The sequence below is a fragment of the Athene cunicularia genome (genome assembly GCF_003259725.1).
Source record: "Athene cunicularia isolate RWA chromosome 24 unlocalized genomic scaffold, athCun1 chr24_part1, whole genome shotgun sequence".
Taxonomy (NCBI): Eukaryota; Metazoa; Chordata; class Aves; order Strigiformes; family Strigidae; genus Athene; species Athene cunicularia.
In genome coordinates, this window is record NW_020799132.1 from 6,030,373 (window position 1) to 6,057,512 (window position 27,140).

At 43.8% G+C, this 27,140-nt stretch overlaps 1 protein-coding gene across 1 annotated transcript; it reads left to right on the top strand.

Moving 5' to 3' along the window:
• The first annotated feature begins 7,447 nt into the window (after positions 1-7,447).
• On the top strand, positions 7,448-26,703 carry LOC113488570. The gene is made up of 2 exons (XM_026863826.1): positions 7,448-7,515; positions 24,264-26,703. The coding sequence occupies exon 2, from the start codon at positions 24,464-24,466 to the stop codon at positions 26,516-26,518; it is 2,055 nt and encodes a 684-aa protein (XP_026719627.1). The 5' UTR covers positions 7,448-7,515; positions 24,264-24,463; the 3' UTR covers positions 26,519-26,703.
• The last annotated feature ends 437 nt before the right edge of the window (positions 26,704-27,140 follow it).

The window sequence follows — 27,140 nt, forward strand, 5'->3', positions numbered from 1 at the left end:
TGTGCCCTCCTGTTTATAACATATTACCCTTATGGTTCTGCCTTTCTTCCCTGACATCAGTTATCTGTACTACCAGCTACACATCCATACTTCAGCCAGCTTGGCTGATACGTAATGAAGCCATTACAATACCTCCCAAGCAAAAGTACTGTATGTGAACTTTGATGGAGGCCTTGCTGGCAAATGTCATGCCTTGGCAGTGAAATTAAATGATGCTGTCAGATCTGGGGTCTCAACTTGATGAGGAAACTAGTAGTGCAGTGCTATCTCCACTAATAAAATTGCTCATGCTGAGCTGAAGCAATAGCTGTGTTCTGATAAGTGGCTGTGTGTGTTTAGCTTGATACATCATTATTGGTACTTGTTAGCATGATGAAGACTAAAGCACTGTCATTGCTTAACCACTCTGTTGTGAAGGGGCAGCATCAAAGAGTCTCAGTCAAAATTATTCTAACGTGAAGTTGCCTGTGACTGTTTTATGTGCTGAGTTCTGTGAGCTGTATGCAGAGGAGAAATAAAGCACAATGGTTATAATATTGTGTGAACCTGGAGTTCAGGATTGAAGTCTAACTGTATTGCTTCACTATTTATACTGTTTGCATGCTAGTGTGAACTCTGGGCTCAGAGTGGAGTGAAACTAGTGGCTGCCAGTTGAGGAAAGCTAGGCTTTCATCTGAGTTCTGCTCCCTGGGTAGACATGTATAGTGCTCACCCCTGGCCTCTTAAGACTTTGACCTCCAATACAGTTCAAAAACAGCCTTTGGTAGCTGTCTGCTCTCTTCAGGGGGCTTTGTCCGAAGCATCCGAAGACCTCTGGTATGGCGTAGGTATCTGTTACAAATTCTTCTTTCTTTCCAGCCCCCACCTCGTAACTGCTGGGACAGTGCTGGTGGGAGAAGAGCAGTTTAATTTCCATGTTGGCCATAGCTGTAAGACAAGCTAGAATCAGTTCTTACTTCTTGGAGTCCCTGTTGCATGAGATCTGTGATATCACTTTGATGTTATTACAGCTCTGCTCAGTTCTGTCTGACACATTCAGTTCCCAGATGTCTCTGGGATGAGCTGATTCCTGCTGCTTTGAGATTTAGCAGACCTGTTTATTATCTGGGAAAGCCTGGTGTTATGTTTGGTCTCAGCCTTGCTATGTTTAGCCCTCCACTGGGAGAAAATGGGAAGAAATGTGCAACTGAAGATAGGGAAGAAAAGAAAAGGCAAACTTCCTGCAGATTAGATGCTGAAGATCTGTCTGAACTATCCAATTTTAGCTGGCACTTCCTGGGGATTGCTGTGCTACAGAGCGGCAGCCTCCTCCTCCAACCTGGCAAAGCTGGGTGCCAGGTGGATATTAGCCTGATTTCACAGAAGTCACTCTAAAGGTGGAAGAATAAGTCAAGAGTAGTATTTCCCTCTGGCCAGTATTAGGATAAGCCTTGCAGACTGGTTGCCACAGTGCATGACAACGTGACAATTGCACACGGGACAAAGAGGTTCTCTGGACCTGGTATTACCTGCTCCGTTAGATTTCCTTAGGTAATCTCCCTCTGGGATGCAGTTTGCAAGAGCTGAGGCTGTACCTGGATAAATCACTGTGGCTGTAGCTAGAAGCTATCAGGAATGCTGCACAGACAAAGGAATTTCACATGGGGAAAGCTTGTAATCTTCTGCCTCTGAAGTACTTTAGGAAAAGATGCTACAGTGAGCTATATAGGTTCCTGGACCCCTTGCTGCTCTCTTTTCCACAACATCATCATCTGTCACTGGGATTTGGCTTCTCTCTTACTCTGGCTATGCCTCACAGCATTACGATGAGATGTGGGCCGTGTGGCTTAGGCATTGGAGCAACAGTCCGGGGGTTGGGATTGCTATTCAGTGCTCAGTCTAGTGGCCTGCAAGGTGAAATCCCCACTTGATCTTGGAGCCCAGGCTCTGGGGACTTTAGATAAATGCCAGATGCTGCTCAGTTCACTGTGCGAGATGAGGGACCTCACCTTGTTTCACAGTTCAGGGCTCACAGCTGCTCTGTTAGAGACTGGCCTTGTCCTTGCAGCTCCCCGTTTGACAGTCCTGTCTGGCACCGCAGTACATGTGAGGGCAAGAGGTAGCTATTCGTAGCCAGCCCATGGTCTGAGCAGGCAGCTATTTCCTACTCACCCCGGAGGCTTTGCAGGCAGTCCCATTGCGTTTGTGTTCCTTCTGAGAAACCTTGTCATACCAAGAGAAGAACACAGGCTTCCCCAAGGCAGGACGGAGCCTGCAGGAGTTGTTACCTGAGCGCATTCATTATGATTAAAAGGCCTTGTCCCATAATTACTCTCGCTACAAATTACACATTCATTTCGAATTGTTATTACAAGATGGCTGGCTAATGATTCTTCCCCTTTGATTATTTATAGGGCATTTACTTTACATGAGCTGTGGCTGCTAGGATGGGTTCTAGGCTTAGCTTTGGAGGAAGGATTGACAAGCCCTTTTCTGTTGCTTGCAGTTAGGGAGCCATTGCAGGACTCTGGAAACAGAGAGGAGGGGATGGGCGGCCTCCTGGAACAGGGGAAGAGACTGTGCTGAATTCTTCCTTAGCTGTTAAACACCCAAAGGTGGCTACAGGCACACAGTCTACTTAAGGACACTTATCAGAAACAAGACGAGGTAGGACTCCTGTTCCTTTAGTGAAGGCCGAAGTGTCAGTCCCCCGCAGAGGGTGACACTGGGCATGCACAGTACCCTGGGGAATGGTTTGTGAGGCCGAGGCAGAGGGACCTCACCTCACAAGGCCAGGAGCAAGCAAGGGGGCTGGACAGATAGAGACTGCGGTATTAGGGAGCTAACTTGTGTCCTGCCCGTGCAGAGATCAGGACTAACTACTCTCAGTACTAGCACCCTCCTGACTTAATTCCCAGAGAAAGGCCGTGCCAGTCACTTGGACCAGTGCCCACAGTTTGTGAAGGTCTTGCACTCTGCTACAGTCCTTCTGAGGGAATCTCATGTGAATTATTTAACTTCCTAGTGCCTCGGTTTCTGGTCTATAAAATGATGATAAAACTCTGCCCCACGCTACAGAAGTGTTGCAAGGAGAGTCTAATTAATATACATGAGACAAGCTAATATTCCAAGGGAGGGGGAGGGCTGTATATGCCTCGACTAATGAACATCTGTCAACTTCAACACTCAAAGTTAACAGTAATATAAGAGTGTGAGATAGTAATGCTTACCCAGATACTTAAGGAGCTATCTACCTAGTCACACAAAACAAATTAACACCTGCTGTGTGAAGTGTAGGGGCATTCATTCTGACAAACAGATTTTTTCCATAAAGGATGTTGCTTAATAGAGAGATGCAGTCATTTTCACAATTAGGCAATTAACTCTGCTATTAAAAGTGAGTTAAGCTCATTGAACCAAAATGAAGAGCACCAAAATATTTGAAATTAGATATCACAGACAGGCAGCCCAAGGCAAGATATAGGCTTTACATTTCTAATGTCTATCACTCTGGTACTTGTGTTATGACAAAGAACTGACTCTCTCTAAATTTCTTGGAACAGTATCAGCACTGACACCACTGCAGCTTTAGCTGCTGAGACATATGCTGTTTTCCTGCACTTCGCTCTCGGAGGCAAACACTTGGGATAAGAATCCTTGATTCAAAGGACAAAAAAAAAAAACCCAAAAACCAACCTAAAAAATCTGGATACTGGATAACGCCTGTTTGATCACCTTCCAATGTCAAGCATACTTCCTTGAAGTTTTGTGCTTGTGGTTAAGCCAAAAAGTCATTTAGTCTTCATCAGGGTGTCATGAGCAGCCTAGGTTTGCGGTGCTCTAAATGGAGCTGTAATAGAATCATGCAGTTTCTGTTATATCTGGAATGTTCCACCTTCCGAGGGGCTTTGATCTTACCCTGGCAAGATGAAATAACTGTGACCAAATGCTCCCGCCTTGGACCTTATTCTCTGCTGTCAGGATGTTGCATCAAGAAAATGGTTTGCGGTGCTCCCTCCCTCCCACTTCTTTCACTGGCCACTCTTGTTTGAAGTGAGGTTGCTCACAGTTGGCTGCACTGTGGACAGCATAAACGGGGCACTAACACTGACACCACCAAAATGCGTCAGCCCTCACCCTTGGGGCTGATGGCGCGGAGCGTGTTCTCTAGCCTGCTCCGCCTCTTCCTAATGCGTTGTCTGTGTGTCTAGCAGGTCCTTCTCCTTTGAGATGTGACTCCATCCACACTTTGTGGACTTGCTCCCCCCGCTTTCTGCTTCTCCATCACGGTGACATCGTACCTCTCTCTCCAGCCACTTGTCAAATCAGAGGAGGATTTCTGGAGAGCTCACTGAAAGTCAGAATGAGACCAGATTTGGCCAGGCCCTACTCCGGAGCTGATATTTTTCTAGTTATAGCAGCTAGAATAACAAACGATATTGGAACAGGCTTTCTACAGAGCTGCACCAATTTTTTGCTAGCTATGGATCTCGCCTCCAGGAAGATATCCTGAATATATATTGATTAATACAATGTCAGTCTATAAGCTCCTGAGCACCAACTCCTTTTTTCATATGATTTATCAACATTCACCTGATAGGTACTCTAAAAAGAACAAAACTCAGAAAAATAGCTCACTGCATACATCTTGTGAAAGCCACTTCACCCTTTACTGTTTCCCAGAGTAGTTATTTTAGCTTCATAACAAAGCTCCCCCCCATTTTTTTTTGTCCTCGCTGAAGCTATACAGGGCCCAAGTGAAGTACATAGAAACAAGAGCATGGTCTGTTGAAAGTGATTGTGAGTGAGCAAAACTGTCTACAAGAGGTCAGAAAATTATCAGTAGGAAAGTCTGTCAAGGTGGCAACTTCATCAAGTTTGATTTTTGTGAATATGCCTTATCTGATTAGCTTTACATCTTCAATCTGTTACAGAAGTGTATTGTGTTGGAAACAATTCTCCAAACAGAGAAAATGCCTTATTATTTCTCAGGTCCTTTGTGAGACCCAAGGAGTAGGGATGTTTTGTATTTGGGATGAACCATGGCCTCTCCTCCTGATGCTTATAAGATTTGTTCTCTGATTTGGACACGCTTCAACAGATACTTTTAATATTTTTTGGCTGTCCATAGGTCTTCTGTACATATTTTTTTCCTTTTCAAGCCTTAAAGATAGTTTTGAAGATAACAAGACCATTTGTCTGCTGCTTTTTGAAATGTGTATATTGATTTTTATTTTTTTTTTGTTCAATTTCCCTAGTCAGCCCAGTTTGCACCTGAACTCAACTGGACAGATGAGTAGGGCTAGAGAGAGAGAATGATGGATCACTGAAGAGGAAAAATGAGCTAGAAAGCAGATGAGACTCCCAGAAGACTTAGTTTCAGTTTTTCTGTCCCTTAGAGTGTAATATGAGCAAGTTATTCTGAGCAGGTGCAAAAGACTGGTGCTGGCTTCACACAGTGCAGTCAGAGGTATAGAGAATGTATTATCAACACAGGCGGGTACTTGTGATGTTATTTATACTTTCTATTGACTTTCCCCACACCACTCCAGTTCTGGGTTTGATGTGAAAATCATGTGAAGTATATTCCTTCTTTCGCATGTATGTGTGGGGGGCATTTTTGGGGCAGAAGCAAGGAAAAAGAAGAGTAGGTCATAAAATGATAATTAGGAGATGCTGAATTCCTTTACTTCTGTACATCTAGGAGGTTTATATTCTTGTACAGGTAGAGTGTTTCCAAGAGGATTAAGATAATTGGATTTTTTCATACCAGATTTGCCATGATTATCTATAATTGCCAGTTACTGTGTAGAACTTCTAGCTATGTCCAGCTCAGCTCATATGCTGGGGAACCTGGTTGCTGGACAGGAGGCAGTGCTTGGGTGAGCTTTTCTGTTTGGGGACTCCTCTGTCTGGCTTACACTGTGTGATGCACTTATTATTGGGGCAAAACGGTTTTTCTGCTATGAGCTGATTCACAGTTAGAAATGCTATAGGTTACACGGGCAAAACGTTTTAAATCTGTGCCTCTGTGTTAGCAGTGTTTGTGTGCTTAGGCTATCCAATGCTTTTTTTGGCGTGAACTTGTCTTAGGATGTTTGAGCCTCCATCTCAGCGTTATGGTCCCTTTGAGCATTTTCCAGGGAGCTTTTCCTTCTTCCTGAGAGACAGGGATGATTATCTGCACATCATATTAAAGCATCCTCTTTTAGCAGGACTGTTGCTAATTTTAAGGTGAGAGGAGGTAATCTGTCACAGCGTACCAGCATTGTCTTGGACATGACGTTTTAACAAAGCTACTGTAGGTTCTGTGTATGCGCGTTTGTAACAAAACAACGAGCTTGTTAATTAGATGCATTTTTTGTCTAAATATTTAAAATTAAATCAAAACAAGCCACTTCCCCTGTTCTTGTACCAACTATCCAGCTTAACCGGGGCATAGCAAACATCTCCAGGAGGTTTGAGGTGGGGTGATGTGTTAGAAGGGATGTGAACGGGTGTAGGGGACGCTGCTTTCATCATGACTTTCGGAGATTATAAGCCTTTGTCCAAAACATCATTTGGGTATACAAAGCTGGTTTGACAGCTCTGTTATTGAGTTTTTACAAACTGTTGTTCCATATTGAAATCCTACAATAGCTGTATTTTGTGATACCTTGTTTGTATGCACATTTATTCTTTTATTTGGAGCCTCTTGCTCACAGGAGAGGTGGGAGGAAAGGAAGAGATCAGAGAGGGGAACTGTAGAGTGAATTTGCCAGACCTACGCTTGTTGGCACTGCTTGGGTGTGCGTGTTTAGCAGCGATGTTATCTATCTGCCCATGCAGGCAGAAACACATGCACACACAAATGAGATCACAGACATCTCAAACTTGCTTCCTTCCAGACAGGCTTTTACATTATCCTCAGGGAAGAGAGGCTTTTTAAACAAAGGTTCGAAGCGCGTTATTTTGTAAGAAGATGTTTGCTCTCTCCATATTTAAAGAAACACGGTGTGTAAGGACCCTCTACAGTTCTGCATCCCTGACAAAGAAAGGCACTTACCTCTTACGTAAATTATGTAAAAGCTGTGATTTTGAGGGGAAGCATTGGTAGTGCTTCAGTTTGCCAGCCAGTCCAGCAGGCTGAGAGCTGTGCCTCCCTAGCAGCATCTGCCTCCAGTCAGCTTTGACTCCACGGCAGGTGCCGTGGCAGCAAGCGAGGCTGACTGAGGGAACAGGCTGGACCTTAAAATCAGGGGCTGAAACATGTGACGTGCTCACAGCAAAATGGAGACGGATTTGGGATGTGATTCTGTATTTACAAATGTATCCATGAGAAAGACATGGTGGCTTCTGTCCATTTCCCAACCCTTTCTTCTGCTGGCAAGAGTCTGATGCTGAGGAAAGGAAAACTTTCCTTTTGTTTCTATTGTTTCTATTCCTGATTTTCATGGTTGTTTTTTTTTTTTTTCCTCTCCAGCCAGAAGTCCTGATTGCCAGGCGCATCTTTCCAGAGCCCAGATCTGTTGCTCCAGCTGTTCTCTCACAACACAGGTATTTGATCCATCTATCTATCAGTTGTCTTTCCTCATAACTGTGTCCTCCTAGCTCCGTTCAATAAAGTCCACCTGTCAGGACCGCTTCCTAATCTGCTCTGCATCTACCTGGAATTGAGGGCAGAATACTCAGGATGATTTCAGACTTTCACTGGAAACACTGGCTCGTTTGTGTACAAGCCTTGCTCATAACACCCCCTGCCCTCACCTGCTGAAACAAACCCACAAACAGCAGAGCCTGGGATAGGCCCAGCTGAAGGCTTTTCTTGATCAAAGGGCAGGCCTGCCCCGCACCTTCTAAATGTCTGTGAAACAGCCGCTGAACTGAGATCAGGTGAAGGTCGTGTCCCTGGAGGGGGTTGTCATGTGGCCAGGCAGGACACGGGGCTTGGAGACTCCTCTCAGCAAGGTGCTGGCTGCTCACAGGATTGCAGCGGCTTCTCTGCCTGGAGGTCTGCGCTCCAGGCGTTCAGCAGGTCAGTTATCATGCGCAGCATGACGGGTTTTAGGGGTTCCTCTAGGAGGGGAGTGCTAAATGTTCTGCACCCTCGCATCCACAGAAATGCAGCAGCTTTAGTTTATTCAGTCAGATGATTCAAACTGAATTAATCTTGAACTCCAGTTCCTGTGCATACTCTATTAATTTGTCTTCAATTAACTCATGACTCTCGCAGAATTAATGATTTTTTCCTTGGGGAAAAAAAGGCAAAAAAGGCAGTAGTTCATGGAGTCCTGCTTTTTAATTCTCCAGCTCAACAACCTGACAACTATTGACTCTTTTTCTTTTTACCAACAACAAGATTTTTTCCTTTGTTATGTTTTATTGTTTATGCTGGATTGAACAATAACAAAGATGTGAGAGTTAAGGCTGCAGGTGCATGATCCAGTTATTGTCAATGAGTAAGTACTATGTGTAAGATGAGATGCAATGATTTTATGGGTTGTAACCTTGGACACAAACACAAGCAAACCTGATGATTTAGATGATGAGAAGAAAAGTTTAAGCTCAACTATCTTTTGCTATGCTCTAGTGGGGTGCACATAGATAGGTGCTGAGGTTTACTTAAGGGATGCTAATTTGTTTAGCCTGATGTGTGACTGACTTGGGGCTTTTTCTAATTTGTTTAGCCTGATGTGGGCTTTCATATAATGCAGGGATTATTCCCTAGGTAGGACTATAAACTCTGTATGTAAATGATGGTGAGAAGAAAGCAATTTAACTTCTTTGGCCAAGCTTGCATCTTTCTTACAGCCTATATGAGGCACCAAGGTTCAGAATTTACACACCCAAGTTGAACATTATAATGGGGGAAAATAATGCCTTGCAATTATATTTTGGTATTGCCTATTGTGCTTTTGAAATTTCTCCAACTCCAGCAATGGAATTTTATGTGTCTGCACATCACTGTTAGCGTGCTTGTTATCATAAAGCACCCATTGGTTAAAAAAAAGTAGAGTTGGATTTCTTTGTTTATCTTCAAAAAATTATCTGCCAATCAAGGTCAGCCAGCTGGACAAAATTAATGCAGCTGGAATAAGGGAATGATTCATGAACGAGATCACTCAGTTTTAATTAATTATTCCTCCCAAGAAAGAAGAAAAGCAACTCTCACCCCAGCACAGCATGTCCAAAATTGAACAGCTCTGTACAATGTCTCCCACTGTCCTGGCTATGACATGAAAGGGACATTCAGGATTTGCTCCTGGAAAGGGAGAAGAAATTTATATACTGGAATTTCAAGGCATATGCTCTGTGCACATTTTCCATGTAGCTCAACAGCTCGTAAGCAGCACTCCCGTAAAAAGCTGTCCCAATTCATGGTAATGGGACCGTTTAGAAAGGTTCTATTTCAGTCTAAAAAGCTTCATTTTCTTTCAAAGCTATTCCTTTTGTAGTTAGTAACTGAAAATGAGAGCAAATGTTCATTGTGTGTGTTACATATTCAACATGTGGCTGCAAAGGAATAGCAAAGAAGTCAGTGAATGTGATTTAGAACAAAAAGACTGTAGGTGGTGCAGGAAGAGCTAACCGCAGTCTGAACGCCAGAATCTATCTTCCCTTCCCATTTCATCTTCTGCTCTCATTACACTCTGGTCAGAAGCTGAAAAATCAGGGTTTTGGTGCAGTTTTGAGATTCTCAAGTCAAGTCATCTTAAACATTATTTATCCTTTAAAAGGTTTTTGTATTTAACTTTCCTACATAGAGTCAAAAAAGCCAAGAGGACGTTTGTCACAGTGTAGGGATCTTACGTGTGCCTCTTCTAATCCCCCTTAAAATTTAATTGCATTTAAACTCTGATTAGCATTTAACACCATCATAATATCACTGTTGTTTCTATCTTCTCTCTGATACAATGGAGATTCCCCACCAGTTATGAGGGTCATGAACAAAACTCATATTCTGTTCCTGACAGAAATTAATCTGATGATCTCTGTTCTCAAACTTGCAGCATTGAGTTAATTTGGCTGCAGGTACCATAACGGAGATCTTTGGGGCTGAGCCCTGCAGGACACTTGTCCTCTGCTCACAATTGCACAAGAGGCTGACAGTGGAAAGGAAGGAGGTAGAGAGCATGAGGCAGAGGAGGGATGCACGCGGGGATAACTGAGACGTGGTGAGGTGCTAGGCTTCACTTGATTCTCCTGGGCTGACTTTTTCATGCATTACATACCATAGTGCTAGCTGCTTGTATTCTTTCTCAGTGCTAATGGAAATAACTTAGTCCTAAAGATTATGATAATGGGTAAGAAGAAGCTTTTACCACTTGGCTGTAACACTGAAGTACTTCCCTGTGTCAGGAGTCTTCACAAATCATATGGCAGGTCCTCTTACCCTTCACCCACCTTCATATCTCTGTCCAGCTTTCACTGTAGTGTATAAGGTACCCTCTTTACACTGTGCCTAGCTCCAAGGTTTTGAGCAGCTTTAGCCCCTCTATCCCATCCAACGGCTCCCAAACCTTTAACGATCCTATCTGCTTTAGCAATGTACTCCTGATGTCAGCTCATAAGGAGCTGACTTAAGCGAGAGCTGTTTCAGCTCAGACCATTTAAAAAAGAAGATATAAAAGTGGCAGTAAGACAGGGGAAAGCTCTTCATAAAGTTCTCTTTGAAGCATGTCAAAGCCCCTTATCCAAGATGTGGTTATGTAGAGTCAGGTAATGCATGCCATGTTTTAAAAACAGTAAGAAGCATTACAGATGAGAAAAGAAGGTAGTAAAAACCTTGGTGTCCTCCCAAAGACCATGAAAGAGGCAATGGTGGATCAGTTCTGCCTCCATGTGGTGATCCCCTTTCAATAAAGATAACACATTTTCTGATGTGCACAAAGCTAAAAATAAGGGCCCAAGCCATGGCTGTAACCACAAAACATTCTCTTGCTGCTTCAGGTAAATGAGGCTAGCAGCTGTGTTAAACACCGGAGTATGGGACTGAGCACAGTTGGGAAGTTTTTTCCATGTTTTTTCCCATTGCTGTCTAACCAGGGCTCACCTGTCTGCTGTGCATCACCCCCCATCTCTAGTTTCTTACTCCAAGGAGGCTGATCGTGGTGGGTATCAGTGTCCCACAATAATCAAAGCAGAGCTTTGCAGGCAAATGGATACCGAGTGCAAACCAGGAAACTTTTCTCTGTGATTACCATCTGTCCTCCTTGTCCCTGACTCTGTGCTAGCGCCTCAGCTTTGCTTTTCTGGCGCTATTCAGTGTCCAGGGATTGTTTGTTTATTTTACCTTCACATTTAGTATTGATTAAATATTTATCAATGATAAAAGAGACTCTGCACGGTGGGGAGGAGAGTAATCCTGTTTTCCCTGTGACTCTCACAAAGTCCATTGAGGGGATGATGTATACGAATAGCAAGAGGTCCTGACAGGCTTTGCCTGCAGGAGGGGATGGTGGTGCACAGGGGCTTTAGGGTATGTCAGTTAAGCCGTTGTATAGCTGATGGGTTTGTGCCAATGTGTCTGGAAGTAAGGATGGAACACACATGGTGCTGGCCAAACAAATCAGCACCCTGAGCTGCAGCATTTACTGAAGAAAATGCTGATTTTCAACACTATTATTTATGCAACTAACCAGACAAGAAACCCAAAGATTTTGTTCCTAGCAAAGTGACTGCGGCTCCAGCTTAAAGGCTTTCAAGGGTTGAATTTGATTAAAACACTTTATTTTGCTTGGCCTGATGCCATCTCTGGGCCTGTCAGTCTCTACAGGGAGATGTCTGCAGATAGCAGTGCAACTCTGTGCATGGTTTGGTATCAAGCGCATTGTGCCTTAGCAGGAACAAGTTGCTCTTTGGAGTCTTATGGTTTAAAAAAAAAAATATAATCAAAGGACTCTTATGGGAAGGGGGCACTGCTTATCAGAGGAGAAGCTAAATCCTTTACTTTTCGAGCACATTTCTCTTGAAAGAGGGAAGGAACAGTTTGCAGGCCACTCCCCACACCCTGTGCAAGGCTTAGCCCACTGGGGTTTACTGCTCCCAACACAACAGCTACAGCAGAACAATATACTTTTTACCCACAGCATATGTCCAGTGCAGGGAAAAATGGCCTTTGCTTAGGAGATGCTTGGTAGCCAATTTGCCCAGCCACAGTGGCTGAAAGGGAGTGCTCTGGGCTGACAAATTCAGTCTGGCTGCAACTTTTATCTACCTGTATTTGCTGCTGGTTGAAGTTTGAGTCGCTTTTTCTGTGGCTTGGGGACTGTTTTCTTTGCTCTTGTGGTGTTTTTTTTTTTTTTTTTTTTTTTTTTTTTTTTTTTTTTTTTTCTCTTGACTTTGCAGTTTGGTTTTACTTGAAATAGAAAAATCTGTGGCTGGTCTCTCTCTCCAGAGAGCCAGGCCTGTTTTATTTTCTCTTTCTGGGCTAGATTGAGAAATTGATGTTCAAGCCAGGGCACAGAGCCCATATAGCTCCTTGGGTGAACTCCTGACTCCGTGGACACTACATTTCTCTGACTTCAGTGGTACAAATGTATCCTTGAGTGGGTTTGGTACCTCTCAATTCTGGCATTTAACTAGTAGCGATAAGGCAAGAACTGTAGGGAGAGATACTCTGTAAAGGAGATGCACAGAGTATCTGTATTACGCTCCTGATCTGTATGGCTGTCTGGAGAAACTTCTAATTCAAAGTTGATTCTAGCTGTTGAGCTTAAACTGTGCAAAGAATTATCCTATGAGAGTGTGCAATATCCTCCCTACCCTGTCTGTGTCTTAATGTTGCAAAAATGTAGCTTTTGGCCTACCACTTTATTTAGGTTTTAAGAAAGCAAAGCAGTAAAAGAAATGGAAATTGCATGAAGTACTTTTTTTGTTCTAGGAGTTCATTGCTCTGCTGCCTTGATGAAAAGTTTGCCCCTAGGAGAAGATTGTACTGTTCTTTCCTTGACAGCTCTCTTCCCTCCCCTCCACATCTCCTTTCCCCTTGCATCATATCAGAAGTGCCCAGGGAGCTCAAGCCAAGCCAGTATTGTTTCCAGGGGATTAGATTAGTTACGTCATTCTTGCTTGTCATGGGCTGATTGTTTCTGAAAGGTCAACCCAGGAGTTGTTTGTGCAAACCAGAGATAACGGAGAGCATTGTGCTGTGAGTTTGCATGGGCTCCTGTCTGGCGACTGGGCCAAACAGCCCCATGTCACCGTGAGCCCCTGAAAGAACCAACAAAGGAAACAAGTCCCCAGTATCGCCACCCCTCAGATGCTTCCCAGATGGGTGACATAGGACAAGAACATTGTAAGATGTCTAAGAGCTGTTTCTGCCTTGAAAAAAGTGGGAATACTGTAAATTTTGGGCACCTACTTGTGCTAATGGGAGTTATTTGAAATATTCCCATCCAATAAATTTACATATATATCTGTAAATATTTTTATGGTGGTAAAACTAGTGTCTCTGCAGTGAACAAAGGATGTCCTGGTCTTCTCTGGGATGCTGGTGCCAATAAACATTCATAAAGCAGGAAGACCAAATTAGTTAAGCCAGAGTTTAAACTTTAAGGGAAGACTTGTGTGTATTCAGGAATACTAAGATTCTTATTGCACTGACCTAGTGCACAGAGGACAGACAAACAAATGGAAAAAAAGCTGGTCTCTAATTTGGGTCACTTTTGGTTGAGGAGTCCAAGGGAAACAGGGAGAAGCAGACACTTGTATATACACTTGCATGGATCCGTGTTCTGAGTAGGCTTGTGCCACACTTGCCAGACGACTCCGAAATCCCTGGGTGACATCTCTCTGAAAGGGAGCGAACCGCACCTTTCAACAACTCAGCCATGTAACTGTTGTCATTCCTGTAGCACCATTCATTGGAGCCTCAAGACTTCCAGAATTTACTGTTAGGGAAATGATGCTTCGTTCTGGAATAAAAATCCTTTCACTTCGAAATCAGTAGTATCCTTCCAAAGTGGAGCAACCCCTCTTCTTGGCTGATGTAGTGTTGAGTGGTGTCAGAGCAGTCACCTGTCTCAGTTTCCCAAGGTTACAAACTCCCTGCATCTGACTTGCAAACACTGAGCATCTGAGTCTCCAGTGGCCTCAGCAGGGACACTGAATGAGCATTCAGGCTCTTTAAAGCATTACTAGCTTTCTTATTTAAACACTGAAAGTGGCAATCTTCACAAGGGCAGTGCAATTCTGACTTGGTAATTAGCAGTGCTGGGTAATTAGGGTGTAAATAAGGGGTCTTGTGCTGACAGTCACTGATCTTCAAGCACCGTGTTTCGCACGCAGAAGCTGTTAGTGCAGGGAGGGGGCATTCCTAATGTACCCGAGTGCACTTTGATTGAGGACCACTATGCGCTGGCTTCAAGTCAAAGAATTCTGTTTCAGTATTCAAGGCTGTAATGGCTCTGCAGAGCAGCTAATGGGAAATCGGAAATGAAAATGCAAATGGAACGTTGGTAGAAATACTGTGTGTGAGGCTGCGTGGTGTTCCCTTTCAGAAGAGGTATGTTTGAGAGAGCTGGGTGTATGATTCACTGTCAGCCCACTGCAGCAGCTGTGTTACTTGACCCGGTCATTAATTACTTTATTGATGCTCAAATGAAAGCAATGTGTAAACACAGGCTATTAAGATGAGGGGGGCAAAACCCAGCACACCCAGGTAAATGAGGTCAATAGGTTCACTGCCTGTGGAAGAGATCTACGGCTGATTAGCACAGATTCACTAACTTGGCCTGAGGTTGTGGTAGGGAGAGGCTGAAGCAGGGTGGGTGGGTCTGTAGTATTCTCTATGCAGCCTGTTTACTAGTAAGCTGGTTCAAACCCACTGACTTAGAATATTTTCTCTAGCACTTTCTCTCTTCTGCTTTGATGTAAAACATTTCAGCTTTAGCTTGGCCTATCTGCCTCTACATACCGCATAATCTTTTGCCCATTAAGTTACGCTTTGATACCTTTTCTTAGATGCAAGAACCTCCAACCATCGCGTTTCTGTTCTCCCCTCTGATTCTAGCAGTTTACTAGTGAGCCATTCAGATTGAAGTTTGAAGTCTCTCAAAGTGAGGAGACTGGGAGAACGGTGGAAATGCATCAGATTTGGAGGACAGAACACAGGCTTTGGATTTTGTAGCACAAGGTGAAACAGGTGCTTGGCCCCTTAGTTGCATGTTGTTTTTTTGGAAGGGGTATTCTGAGAAAGAGGAAAAATAAACTAATATCCTCTAGTGATCAGAGCTATGAATAGAGGTTGCTGAATAATCTTGAATCTTCTTACTGTTTTTTTAATCAATTGATTTACTTGGAGGTGCCGCCCTGAAGGCTAATGAGGCAGTAGAGAAATTTATGGATGATATTTTCCGAGCTCTGATGGGACTTTTTTAATGCCTAATTAACTTTGTATCAAGGCATATACCGATCCTCCTGAAATTTGAGCTGTTCAGAATCCAGTTCTTAATAATTTATACTTCAGTACCAATGAAAACAGAGTCTTTGCTTTCCAAACTTATGCTTGCCTGATTTACCTTGTCAGACCTCGGGGAGACCACCAGTGTCACTGGTTCTAGGCCTTTTGTATGCAAAGATTTGGAGCTCTCCGTGTAAGATGTCATCTTATGATGAAGAGTTGAGGGAGTTGTGTGGAAAGTGAAGTTGGTTGTGTGGCTGAGACTGAGAACAAACAAGTGGCTGCTTGGTAGATTATGTGTCTCCTTTTAAAATAGGGTAGGGGAAAGACTGAGCCAAATATAAACAACTTTGGGAAGCCGGAAATACTTTCAATCCCATGACAAGAACAATATTTGTGGAAAAGTTGGATAGCCTCATACTGTATATAAACTATGCCCTACCATCTTCAGAACAATGCAAGCATCTCCACACAGTTTGTTTTTAAACAAAAGCCACCCAGAGATGTGAATGATGCTTTATGGCTTTGGTTTTTCTCATGGAATGTGTCTGTTTTCAAAGCGAGATGGCTTCAAAGTATCCTCAGGAGATAGAGGCCTTTGGACTTTGAAGTTGATACTGTAATTAAGGTCATATTTATATAAAAGTAAGCATTTGGGATGAGAACTCAGAGTTTCTTCCTTTCCTGCTGCTGATGTCTGAGACCGGTGCAGCAGCAAGTATTTTGCTTTTTAGTTCTGGACTTGGCAGTTGAGACATCTCTCTTTAGCAGCATGTGCTCAGGGTTAGTACAGATCACTAACATTCACAAAAAAAGCAGCTGCCAAAGTGGTTGCTCGTGTGGTTCTAGGCATCACTCCTGGCAATTCCACAACCCTCTGGGGATGCTTGGAAGATGGCTCCAAGGGTTCAAGCTCAGGACACTTCTCTTAAATGCTGTTTAGAAACTGGATTACAGGAGCTGCTACAGTCTGTCATGTCAAGTGCTGCAGGAACAGAATAAGGAATAGACTCTTCCCAAAACCTTTAGCACCTTATACTGAAGTGGCAGGAAGGTTTAAGGTAATTGAAGCCCTGAGGAAGGGAGGTGGCAGGAGGGAGTTGGGGTTCTGATTTCATGAACCTGAATCCTGTGTTCTGGCAACAGCTGTGCTACACTCTCCTCCTGGCTCTTCCCGAGTTTCATCACAACAGGAAGATGAAAACCAGGTAGGCTTCTCTTGCTTAGGCCCCCTGGATGTGCCCAGCTGGAGTTCTGTTTGAACACACCCAGGCCGTGCTTTCTGGTTCTCTTGAAGTACTTAAAAATGCATTAACTCTTGTGACTATCAGAAAGTGGTGTACCAAGCTAGTAAGCTCTTTCTGCAAGCACCATTTGCTTCCTTTCACTTCCAAGTGGTTGTATGTTTTCTAGGTCGCAGCTCAGCTCTCTGTTATATTACGAAATGAGAGGTAAGCATTTAGAAAAGTAGCTTGCTTGTCCTCAGCAGAGAAAGGAGAAACCCCCCAAATCTCCCCAGAAAATAGTTTACCTGTAAGTGTCATTCCACCCGAGGGGGCATTCACCAGATAAACCACAGTGCAAAGTAACTGGGCTGTTTCAAAGAGAAAGGAGGCTGGAAGGATGGGAGAAGTACTGATCCCAGTAGTTCAGGCTGCAACAATTTCGCAGTGTTGCTTTCATGCAGGCAGGAATGGAAATCATTTCACATCTAGACCTCAGCTGGCATGATTTACTCTTCCTTGCAGTCCTGAGGGTGTCGTCATAAAATATTCCTCTGCCCTTTGCCTGCATCATCTGTCCATTCTGGGGAGGAGAGCTATAAACACTGGGTAAGGAGAAACAGTTTATTCTCTTACACTGCAAAGAGGAAACCAAAGCAGAGTATCAGGCAGCTGCTATTAATGTGGTCTTAGAGAGGTAGACTGCTTAGTGCTTTAACTTCTGGACTGTGGTGACTTCACTTGAGGTTTCTAAAGAGCACTGAATTAATTCCTACCTTATCGCTCGATAGTCACGGGATACTTAATTCCCTCAGTTTCTGTGTGAACTCCAGCCACTGAGACTTGCACAATGCTCTCTTCGTAACACCAAGAATGGGATCTAGGGTAGTTTTTCAATGAGTAAAAACCATACAGCATTACAATACAGATTTGCAGGAGTTCTACGAATCTACAGATGAGAGCCAGTGGGTTTGGACTATCTCCTCTCGGTGACTGTGTGAGAACCTGCAATGGGCTGCTTCTGGAGCATTTTTTTATAGAGCTTGCTATGAGTGAGTTTGGGGGAAAGATTGTTGCCTGTTGATGTGACCTTCAAAAGGAGAGAGGGAATTTTAGGTTTGAGTACAGGCTGAAATGTCTTATTTCATGAAAAAGACACAAGAAAAGTTGAATTAATTGATGTATAATTCCCTAAGGGAATAGAATTTTATTAGAGGAAATGACTGCCAAAAAAACCCCCTGAAAATAATTAATACCAGCACTTCCAGTTTAAGTGCTCTGAAAGATAGAAAAGGAGGAGAATTTATAATCCAGAGCACAGGAGCTGAATTCAGGGGGCTGTATGTTTTATTCAAGGTATTGAACAAGCTGATTCTGAGAAGCAGATATTTTACAGTTTCAATTAGCACAGCTTACTTTATTACTTTCTAGGCTACCAGACAGTAATTATCTTTGTAATGAGAAAGCTTTGCAGGTTTTCTAATTTGCACTGTACATACGGAATGAAATACAACAATAAACTATAATAAGAGGAAGTCAGATCTTTTAAGAACTTGAACCATCCGTCCATTCTGAGTTTAAGAATACATTGTTGGAAAGGAACAGCATGCAAATGTTGTAAACGTATCATCAGGCAAATTAGTGTTTATAAGCAAATAGACAGCATTTTAAAACCCCTTTCATTAGGGGGTGTGGTAGGAGACTAAGTGGAGCTGTGTGTGTGATGCAGCCCTTTTGTTAGAATGTATTTTGAGAAGGAACTAGTACAAGTTAAAAGATTAATGAATCTGTTTCAGGCACTTGTGCTTGAACTCACCCAACCTGCCTAATTTCAGGCACTGAAATGAGGAATCTAAGCTTTCCAAAGAGCCTCTTCTGGTGGTGTCCGTTGGCAGGACAAGAGGCCATGGGCACAAACTGAAACACGGGGGATTTTGTTTGAACATCAGGAAACTTTTTTTTTTTTTTTTTTTTTTACTGTGAGGGTGAGTGCGCACTGCAGCTGGTTGCCCAGAGAGGTTGTGGAGCCTTCATCCTTGGAAATACTCCAAAGCTGCCTGGATGTGATCCTGGCCAGCTGTGGTGGCCCTGCTTGAGCGGAGGGGTTGGACAAGGTGAGCTCCAGAGGTGCCTCCAGCCTCAACCATTCTGTGGTTCTGAGCTCAGAAAACTAGCTGAGAGAAGGAAAGCTTTCTGTTGTGTTGAGGAAGAAAAGATCCAGAATTTTGAATGGAACTACCTGTCCATTCTGCAAGACACTACCTTTACAATAGAGACAATTCCCAAGATGCAATTCTTTGCACCTTATGTAGTCTTTGACCAAATCTACTGTAATTTAGACAGAGGGAAGGAAAAGTGGGCACTGAAGAAAGGACTTATTTTTTCTTGTGAGGATCTACTTTCATGATTTGTACTGCACGGCGAGGTAACAGAGAGGCTGACCAAGGCACTTCCCAGGTGGTAAAACTGTAATTCCGGCATCCCAGTGCATTCACTTACAAGTACAGCTCGAGCTGTGTACCCTGGTCCACCACTCAGATTGACATTTAATGTAGTGACACACAAGTCTGTTTGCTGCTTTATCCTTTTATAATTTCCAGCTGTGGGAGTGCAGAGTTGAAGTGTAAATTCAGTTCCACAGCCTCACTAGCAGCAAGTGGCTAGTGACGCAAGTGTAATAGATAAGGGGTGTCACTCCTTCAAAACCTATTACGAGACAAGAAGTCAGCTGACAGATACTTGACAGGTGAAGAGGTTTTGTCTCTAGTTTCAGGGGAACAAGAGGACTGATAGAACACTACTTGCTGGGGTGGTACTCGCAGCAGCATAGCCCTTTCTTGTGCACTCTGCTTAGTGGTGGGAAGACAATGAACAAGAATTGAGCAGGGATCCCACTTGGATGAGTTAGTTTGAACTGATCCCCTGTCTCCCATCCTGGTGGCATGCCATGATGATCTAGCCTACTTTCATGCTTGCTGAGAAACACAGATGTAGCAATAAAAAACCTGCTCTAGCCAGTGACATTTTCCTTGGAAGGCAGAGCAATTAGAAGAGCAAACTCTAGTATTCTTCTCCTTCCAATTCAGCTGCGTTTGAGAAGAGGCCGGAACTGTGAAGCTGCTACACTTTGATACGGAGAAAGCAAACTAATTTAAAGGGAAGAAGATGAAAGGAAAAGCAGTTCTGTGTAGTGTTAACTTTTTTGCATCCCCTTGAAAGCTTTTTATCTTTGGAGCAATCACCCTTCCTCTTTACAATTTCATAATTAGGATTCAGTTGAGTTTAACAAGCTCATGCTGTGATATTGTTAGTGAATTCCTAATGCTGTGTATTCTGGGGTGCTATCTTAAAGACTGCTTAATAACAATAGTTTCATACACATGAAGGATTCCAGCCACCAGTGTCCATCAAACACAGGCAGCTTTTCCACTGCAACCTCTTATTGTTGCCATCAACAGGAAGAGCTTGTATCTGCTGCCTAAGTGAGAAGGAGACTGCTGCTTCATATATTCATCTCTGCAGAGGACCTTGAACCCCTTCGAAAGGAAGGAAATATGAGAATATAAAGTTTTATTACTTATTTTGTTATTAACACAGGCAGTGAGGGTGGCAAATGATTTAAACAAAACTGCCAGAGGAAAGTGATCTTTTGAACTCATCACTTTGAGACCTAGATGCCTTGCAGGGAGATCTGCTCTGGTCCAGCACAATTTGTCAAGTTCAATAAAGAAGGAACTAGAAGGAATTGTCTGCCCTGTGTTAGATGGGAGGTCAGTTCAGATGGTCTGATAGTCCCTTTTCCCTCAAAATTGTTGACTTGTCTTCATAAAGCCCACAGCAGCAGCAGACACACAAACACACACACACACAAAACAAGCTGCAACTGAAAAGCAGTATTTGGAAATGTTTTCAGCAGTTCCACTCTTTTTTTCCCTGCAATATGAACTTGCATTTTCTGAGTGGAGCTTGACTTAATTTAAACTAGTGTGGCCAGGCAAAAATCAGTTGTGTTTGTATCTAGGTCGCCCATCAGAAAAATGGAAGTGATTTCTTTCGCAGCTCACTAAGGGGCATGGACAGTGCAGCCTCTGATGCACTGAAATATATCTTTCGCTCCCACTGAGGTCTGTAACTCACTGACTTGATTATCATGAGGAAAACAAGAGGACTGGGGATGCGGAGTGTAAATGGTTTAAACAATAACAGTGTCCCTCTCAGATATCCCGGGGGGCTTTCAGAAATAACTCACATTGGAGTGTAGGGAAAATATATGCAAATATATAGATATATTAAAAAACTCTGCAACCAGACAAGAAAGCGCAGACTTGAGGGACCTGAGGACTGTTTATCACTTTGGTTCCAACAGATAGTCAAATAAATAAAGTCCAGTGACATCTTTATAGCCCTGATGGAAAAGGGTTTTATCTGGAGAGCTTATGTGTCTACACAGCTCTCTTAATCTATGTTTTTAGGGACACAGAAAATGCCTTTTTACTTCGAACCATAGGGAATGATGAAGGGTGAGGTTCTCATAACCATAATGTCCTGTCAGGCTGTAGCTTCTCAGGTTCTGTTGGGCAGTGTTGTGATAAGGTCTCTGCTGCTTGCTGGACTAAGCAACATGCCTGTTCCTTATCTTTATCCTTATCCACAGCCATCTCTTATTATCAGTATTATTAATTTGGTGCAATGTTCCAAATGTTCTCCAAACTTTCTGATGACAATCTACTGCGCGAGCTTAGGACAATTCTTCAGCATTTGAATAAGCTTAATCAAGCGAGCAGTGCCAAGATACTAGTCCAAGTTGGAGGCTGAGAATGCGAAGGATGGAGCCCCGACTGGTCATGGTAGAAAGGCTAAACAAAGGCTGAAACAATTATTTCTTGGGGAGGAGGGGGGGAAAAAAAATTGCACTTTTAATGGCTATGTTTGTGACTGGGAGCAAAAAGGTGTTTCTACCCAACTCAGTGAAGATGTCAAGGTGGCACTAAAAGTGCCTTTTAATTTCAGACTTGTTTTAATTTTAATTTAGTTTTGGGGGATGTGAACAGTCCCTCAGCTCAGGCTTCCGGACTCCTTGAAATTCTTAGTTTTCATTTAAAAGCAGTAAATTACATTTTGAGTAGTTACTTTAGAGCAAATATTTTAAATACACACTTAAGCAAGACTCTGAAGAACGAGAATCCAAAGCGTCATTCAGGAACTACGGAATCACAGAACCATTCACCTACTTACTGTTTTTTAAAGAAAACCCTCGATGAATATGAAGTCGAATCTCCTTGTTTCAAGGAGTTTCTTCTAATGTTTTAGTGCTCGATGTTTGCATAATGTAGCCCTTCAGAAACTAAGATGGCTATAGGTAAAGAAATCAAAAACGAGACTGTAAAAGCCGTGGGGAAAGGCTGCTTTGTTTTGGTGTTTGTAAAGCAGGTAGTGATGCAATTGTGGTTCATAGCTGTCTGTCTAGGTACCTCCAAAATATAAATAATAACCTTCAGCTGCCCTTGGTGGTGCTTTTAGAGCCCACCTGTTTTAGTGTTGCCCTTCCGTGTTTCTCTGTGCAGTGATTTCCCCTTAGCTACAGCTGCACCCTGTCCAAAAGAGCGGGGCGGGGAAAACCCCTTCTTGTAGAGCTTCAGTGACATCTTATCAGTCTCATGACCCTGCTGCTGCACTGTGGGTTCTCTGCTGTGTCCCGCTTGGCTATAATAAGCAGCATCTCCAGCACTGTGATTGCACATCCCCTTGCAGCACTGACTTCCCACCTTCTCTGAGGGTACCGAGGTAGGGTGTTTTCCATAAGAAATAAAAATTTTAAAGTTTCTTTCTCTGTGCGCTGGGAATGAAAAAGGTTCAAATAGTTCTAGAGTACTGAAGTCTGTGTTACTTCCCTTCTGAGACGCCTCACTGAAATGTTGAATTAATGTCGGTATTGCGGAGCAAATGCAGAGGTATTATTGAGCAGCTATAAATATACATTAAAATATTTTAAAATAAAAAGTAGGAAGGGTGCAAAAACTAGATGGAAAAACAGGAATGTATCAAAGCCAAATACTACTTCTTTATGTGGATGATATCCAAATTTCCCCACAGAAATCTGAAATGGACCAAACATTTCTATTTCAACAACCCTTTCTTTTCTTCTTGGAAAGAGTTTGGTTGAGAAGAGCTGTTAGCTCAAACCAGACAGGGCTACGTGTAGTAACAGGCATTACAGCTAAAAAGAAACTGCCGTGGCCCTGCCTTGATTTCTATGTTCAGGCAGAACTGAGATTTTATTTTACTCTAGTACCAATCCATAAAAGTGTGATTAGGAAGTCTGGCTTCCAAGCTGCTATTGAGCAGATGTGCCCATTGTCAAATCAGATTTCTCGATTATTCCCTGCCCATTCTTTTCAGATGCATCCCTTGCCCATCACCGCAGTGCAAACATGCGCGTGGCACAGCAGACACGCGACAAACACCTAGGAAGAACTGATCATCCCTTTCTTGTGCTGGAGAATGGATCCAGAACAATTCTATCTGTTCTTCTGGTATCTTGTGGCTCCCCAGTGTTGTGCTTAGCTGCTGTTCTTCTCCAAGTCAATATGATTACTCAGAGTGGAGCATTAGCAATAAAGGTCTCCGATTCTACATGGCAGTTGTGCATATCCTTATCAGCTCCTTTCCAGTGATTATTTTCCTGGCTCATAATGTCGTGACTTAGTCACCATGAAAATCCTGTACGGAAGGCATTCCTTTTCTCGGCCCTCTGGCTCAGTCGTACAACTGTGCAGTTTTGCACCAATAGGAATAAATAAGAAAACCAGTTCAGACACTAAGGGCTGTGTCTTCCTGTAGTAAAACCCAATATGGTTCCATTTATTTCCTAAGCTGTGGGGATTTATACAACTTGTTTTTTTTCTCTCTTGTCTCTGATGTGGTTTTCATCCCAAAGCAAAATAAGGGAAAATAAAGCAGTTTGATCATTTATGGGACAGACATGATGGCCAATGTAATCACTTTTTTCCTCATTTATGTATGAATTTGTGCTGAATTTGTGAATACTTTTGATCCTCCGAACTCCTTCACTTGACAGAAGTACCCCTTGTTAAAGGAAAAGAAGTTACCTACCAATACATACTATGTAGGCCTAAACTAGGGATTAGGCTGCAAAACGCTACTGTAGTGGAAAACCTAAAAGTCACTAGTCAGTATTAAGCTGCCCTGTCAAGGCTGCACTGGTGAGCTGAGCTAATGAAGCTGTCTATGAAATGATAGCAGCAGGGAGAAGATAATTTATCCTCATTATTGCTCTGCTCTGCATCTGGCAGCATGTCAGAAAGGCTCTTCTGACGTTGGCTCAGGAATGTGGCTGCTGACAGTAGGAATAGTTTTTCAGGCCTGCTGGGATGAAGCCTGAACTGTGCCCAGGGCTGCGAGCGGGCTCGCTCTGAGGAAGCCCTCTGCTGTGAGCAGTGCTGTCGTCCATTCCTTGGGGTGGTCTGGACCGCTTCAGTGGTAGCCTCTACTGCTGGGCTGTAGGGGGAGGCGCTCGGAAGATCTCGTGATGTATGGAAAGGATAGGGAACTAAAGATGTCGCGATGTACGGGAAGGCATATATAAAGCAATTGCGCAGTTAATAAATTGAACAAGTAGCAACCTCCATATTGGCGTCTGTGCTTTTGTTCCCGTGAAGGTCATAATCTCCTGCATGGATTAGCTGCGACCTGAGCACCACACCTCTGTGGGTTGGCAGGTAGAAAAAGACAGCTAATACCTCTACCTCAACAAACGGTGACCCCGACGTGATCAGGCCAAAGACGGACCGTGAAGGTTGGCAGTGCACGGCAGGAGGTGAAGGAGCTCCACGCAGGACGGGAGACTCCACGGCGCGCCATGGAAGCCACAATTAAGGTACTTAAAATATGGGGAAAACAGCATCAGACTTCTATGAAGTCGGAGACTTTAAAAGCGATGCTACAAAGATTAGTAAAGCTTGGCATTCTGGCCAAGCCGATAGATTGCATGAAGCCAGAGCTATGGCCTCAGATAGAAGCTGAATTAACGGAACAGGCAAAATTGGGCAAACCAGAACATTTGGTGGCTTGGGGTAAAGTAAATGCAATGATGAAAGCCATCCAAGCCGAACAAGAGGCATGTACAGATGCACACAGGGGATTGCAGGGTCTCTCGGAAGGGACTACGCAGATCGAGGAGCCTGCAGATAGTTCCTCTGAGGAGGAAGGTATCAAGCTACGGGAGGCATGGCCCACAGAAGGCAAACCCCCTGACAAGGGTAGAGAAGGGGGTAGAAATATCACTCCCCCTTCTCCACCCACACCTCCCCCGGTATATCCTTGGGGAGCACTGCCAAAAGCGGAGACCGAAGTACAACCGGTTGATTTAGAGGAGAAATGGAGAAAGCAAAGGCAACAATGGAAAGAGGCAATGGAGGCAGCTCAAAAAGAGCAGGAGAGCAAAAAGCGGCAGCCCCAGCTGGATCCCCTGCTTGATTGGCTCCCAGGTGCTCCCGCTCCTTCGGAGGAGGCGGCACCATGGAACGTGGCAGGGCCTGCTAAACCTTGTCATACAGAAGAATTGGGCAATCCACTTGCCCATTGGCGAGAGGAAAAAACCCAGGCGGAGTCAGATGACGAAAATGAGGGGGAGGGTCTAAAATACAACCAAATAGGGAAAGAAGGAACTGTGCCAAAAAGGGAGGAGACAAAAGGAGAGGAAAAGATAACAAAATTGTTAGCGCGCCTGACAACAGCAGTGCAAGAACTGGCAGCCACTGCCCAGCAAAACAGAGGTATGATCATGGGCGGGGCTCCTTCCCCTCTTTTACCGGAACCCCCTACTGATTGGCGCCTCATAGCGAAAGAGTGTGTGATGTCAGGCGTAAAGCTTGAACCTGCAGCCATCCGTGCTTACCCAGACAGGGTGACCCCAAGAGGGCAACAAGAATGGCATCCGCTTGATGCCAAAGCAGTACAAGCATTATTTAAAACTGTAAGCGAACACGGACTAGGACATCCGGAAACGACTTTATTATTAGAAACTATCTTAGCCTTACCACTAATCCCAGCCGATGTAAGACAATTAGCAAAAGCAATATTAAAACCAGCTATGTTCTTGCTATGGAAGGAAGCATGGGGAGATCGTATTAATGCCCTTGTACAAGAGGCCGCAGATCAACACCACCCCTTACATGGGACTACCTTTGACCGCCTTACAGGACGGGGAGCATTTTCTACAATCCCTGCCCAATTACAACTATGGCCTGGAGAATTTATCGCCACCACTAAGGCTGGTAAAAAGGCTTTCATGGATATAGCTAAATTAGAAAAGAAGGAACCCTTGGGGACTTCTGTTAAGCAAGGACAGAATGAACCGTTCTTGCAGTTTGTCAACAGACTCCACGACGCGGTCACAGAATCAGACTTGCCCGATAGTGCTAAGGAAGCTGTAATAATAGAATGTATCAGACAGCAATCTAACCTGATAATCAAAAGTATTGTAAAAGATATTCCTTTGAATACACCTGTTGCCACCCTCTTACGACAAGTGGTGCAAAAGGAGGCAATGATACATGCCCCAGGCAACATCCACTTTACAGAAAGACCTGTACCCTGTAGAAAAAACAATTTCCGTGGCATTCATAAAAGATCTCGTCAGGCAAACCGACAAGGACCACGACCCTCCAGAAGTGGGCCTTGTTGGGTGTGCGGGAAACCAGGTCATTGGGCACGGGATTGTTGGTATAAACATTCACAGCAGGGAAACAAGAGGGGAGGAGCCAGGAGTGGGGGCAGGCCTCCTCCAATGCCCAACAGGCAACCCCCACAAATCAGAGACAACTTTTCCTATACTCCCCAAGTGACAGTCAAATATGCCTGCAGTTGTCCGCGAGAGGGCCTTCCGAGCCAAGAACCGTGGCTCTGGTCTTAGATTGTAGCGACAAGCCCATGGTCACCGTTTGGATAAGCCAGCCTCGCCTGGGAAGAACAGAAGAAATAGTAGTACAGGCCATGATTGATTCAGGAGGTGATGTAACAGTAGTGGGCGAGAAATGGTGGCCAGGACAGTGGGAAACTACATTTGGGGGATTTGACAGGTGTCAGAGGAGAAAAACCAGTGTACAAAGCAATCACCGTGACAAGGCCACGAAAGTCCAAGGCCAGGAAAAAGGGGCCTTAATTGCAATACTGAAGCCTGTAGTATTAGCAGATTTCCAGGGGGTTTTGCTGGGCTGCGACTGCATGCAACAAATGAAAACCGGCATTACAAATTCAGGTTAGGGGCCACTGCCGAGCACATACTGCCCTTAAAACTTACATGGTTGACCTCTTCACCGATGTGGGTGGAGAAGTGGCCGCTGAACTCAGAAAAACTATGTGCACTTCAACAATTAGTGGAAAGAGAAGTACAGGCGGGTCATTTGGAACCCTCTACAAGCCCTTGGAATACTCCTCTATTTGTTATCTAAAAGAAAGATAAGACCAAATGGCACTTACTCCATGACCTCAGGGCTGTCAATCAACAGATGCAGGCAATGGTTACCCTACAACCT

Coding starts and splice junctions, on each gene's coding strand:
- LOC113488570 (XM_026863826.1), top strand. CDS start 24,464: ATGGAAGCCACAATTAAGGTACTTAAAATATGGGGAAAACAGCATCAG.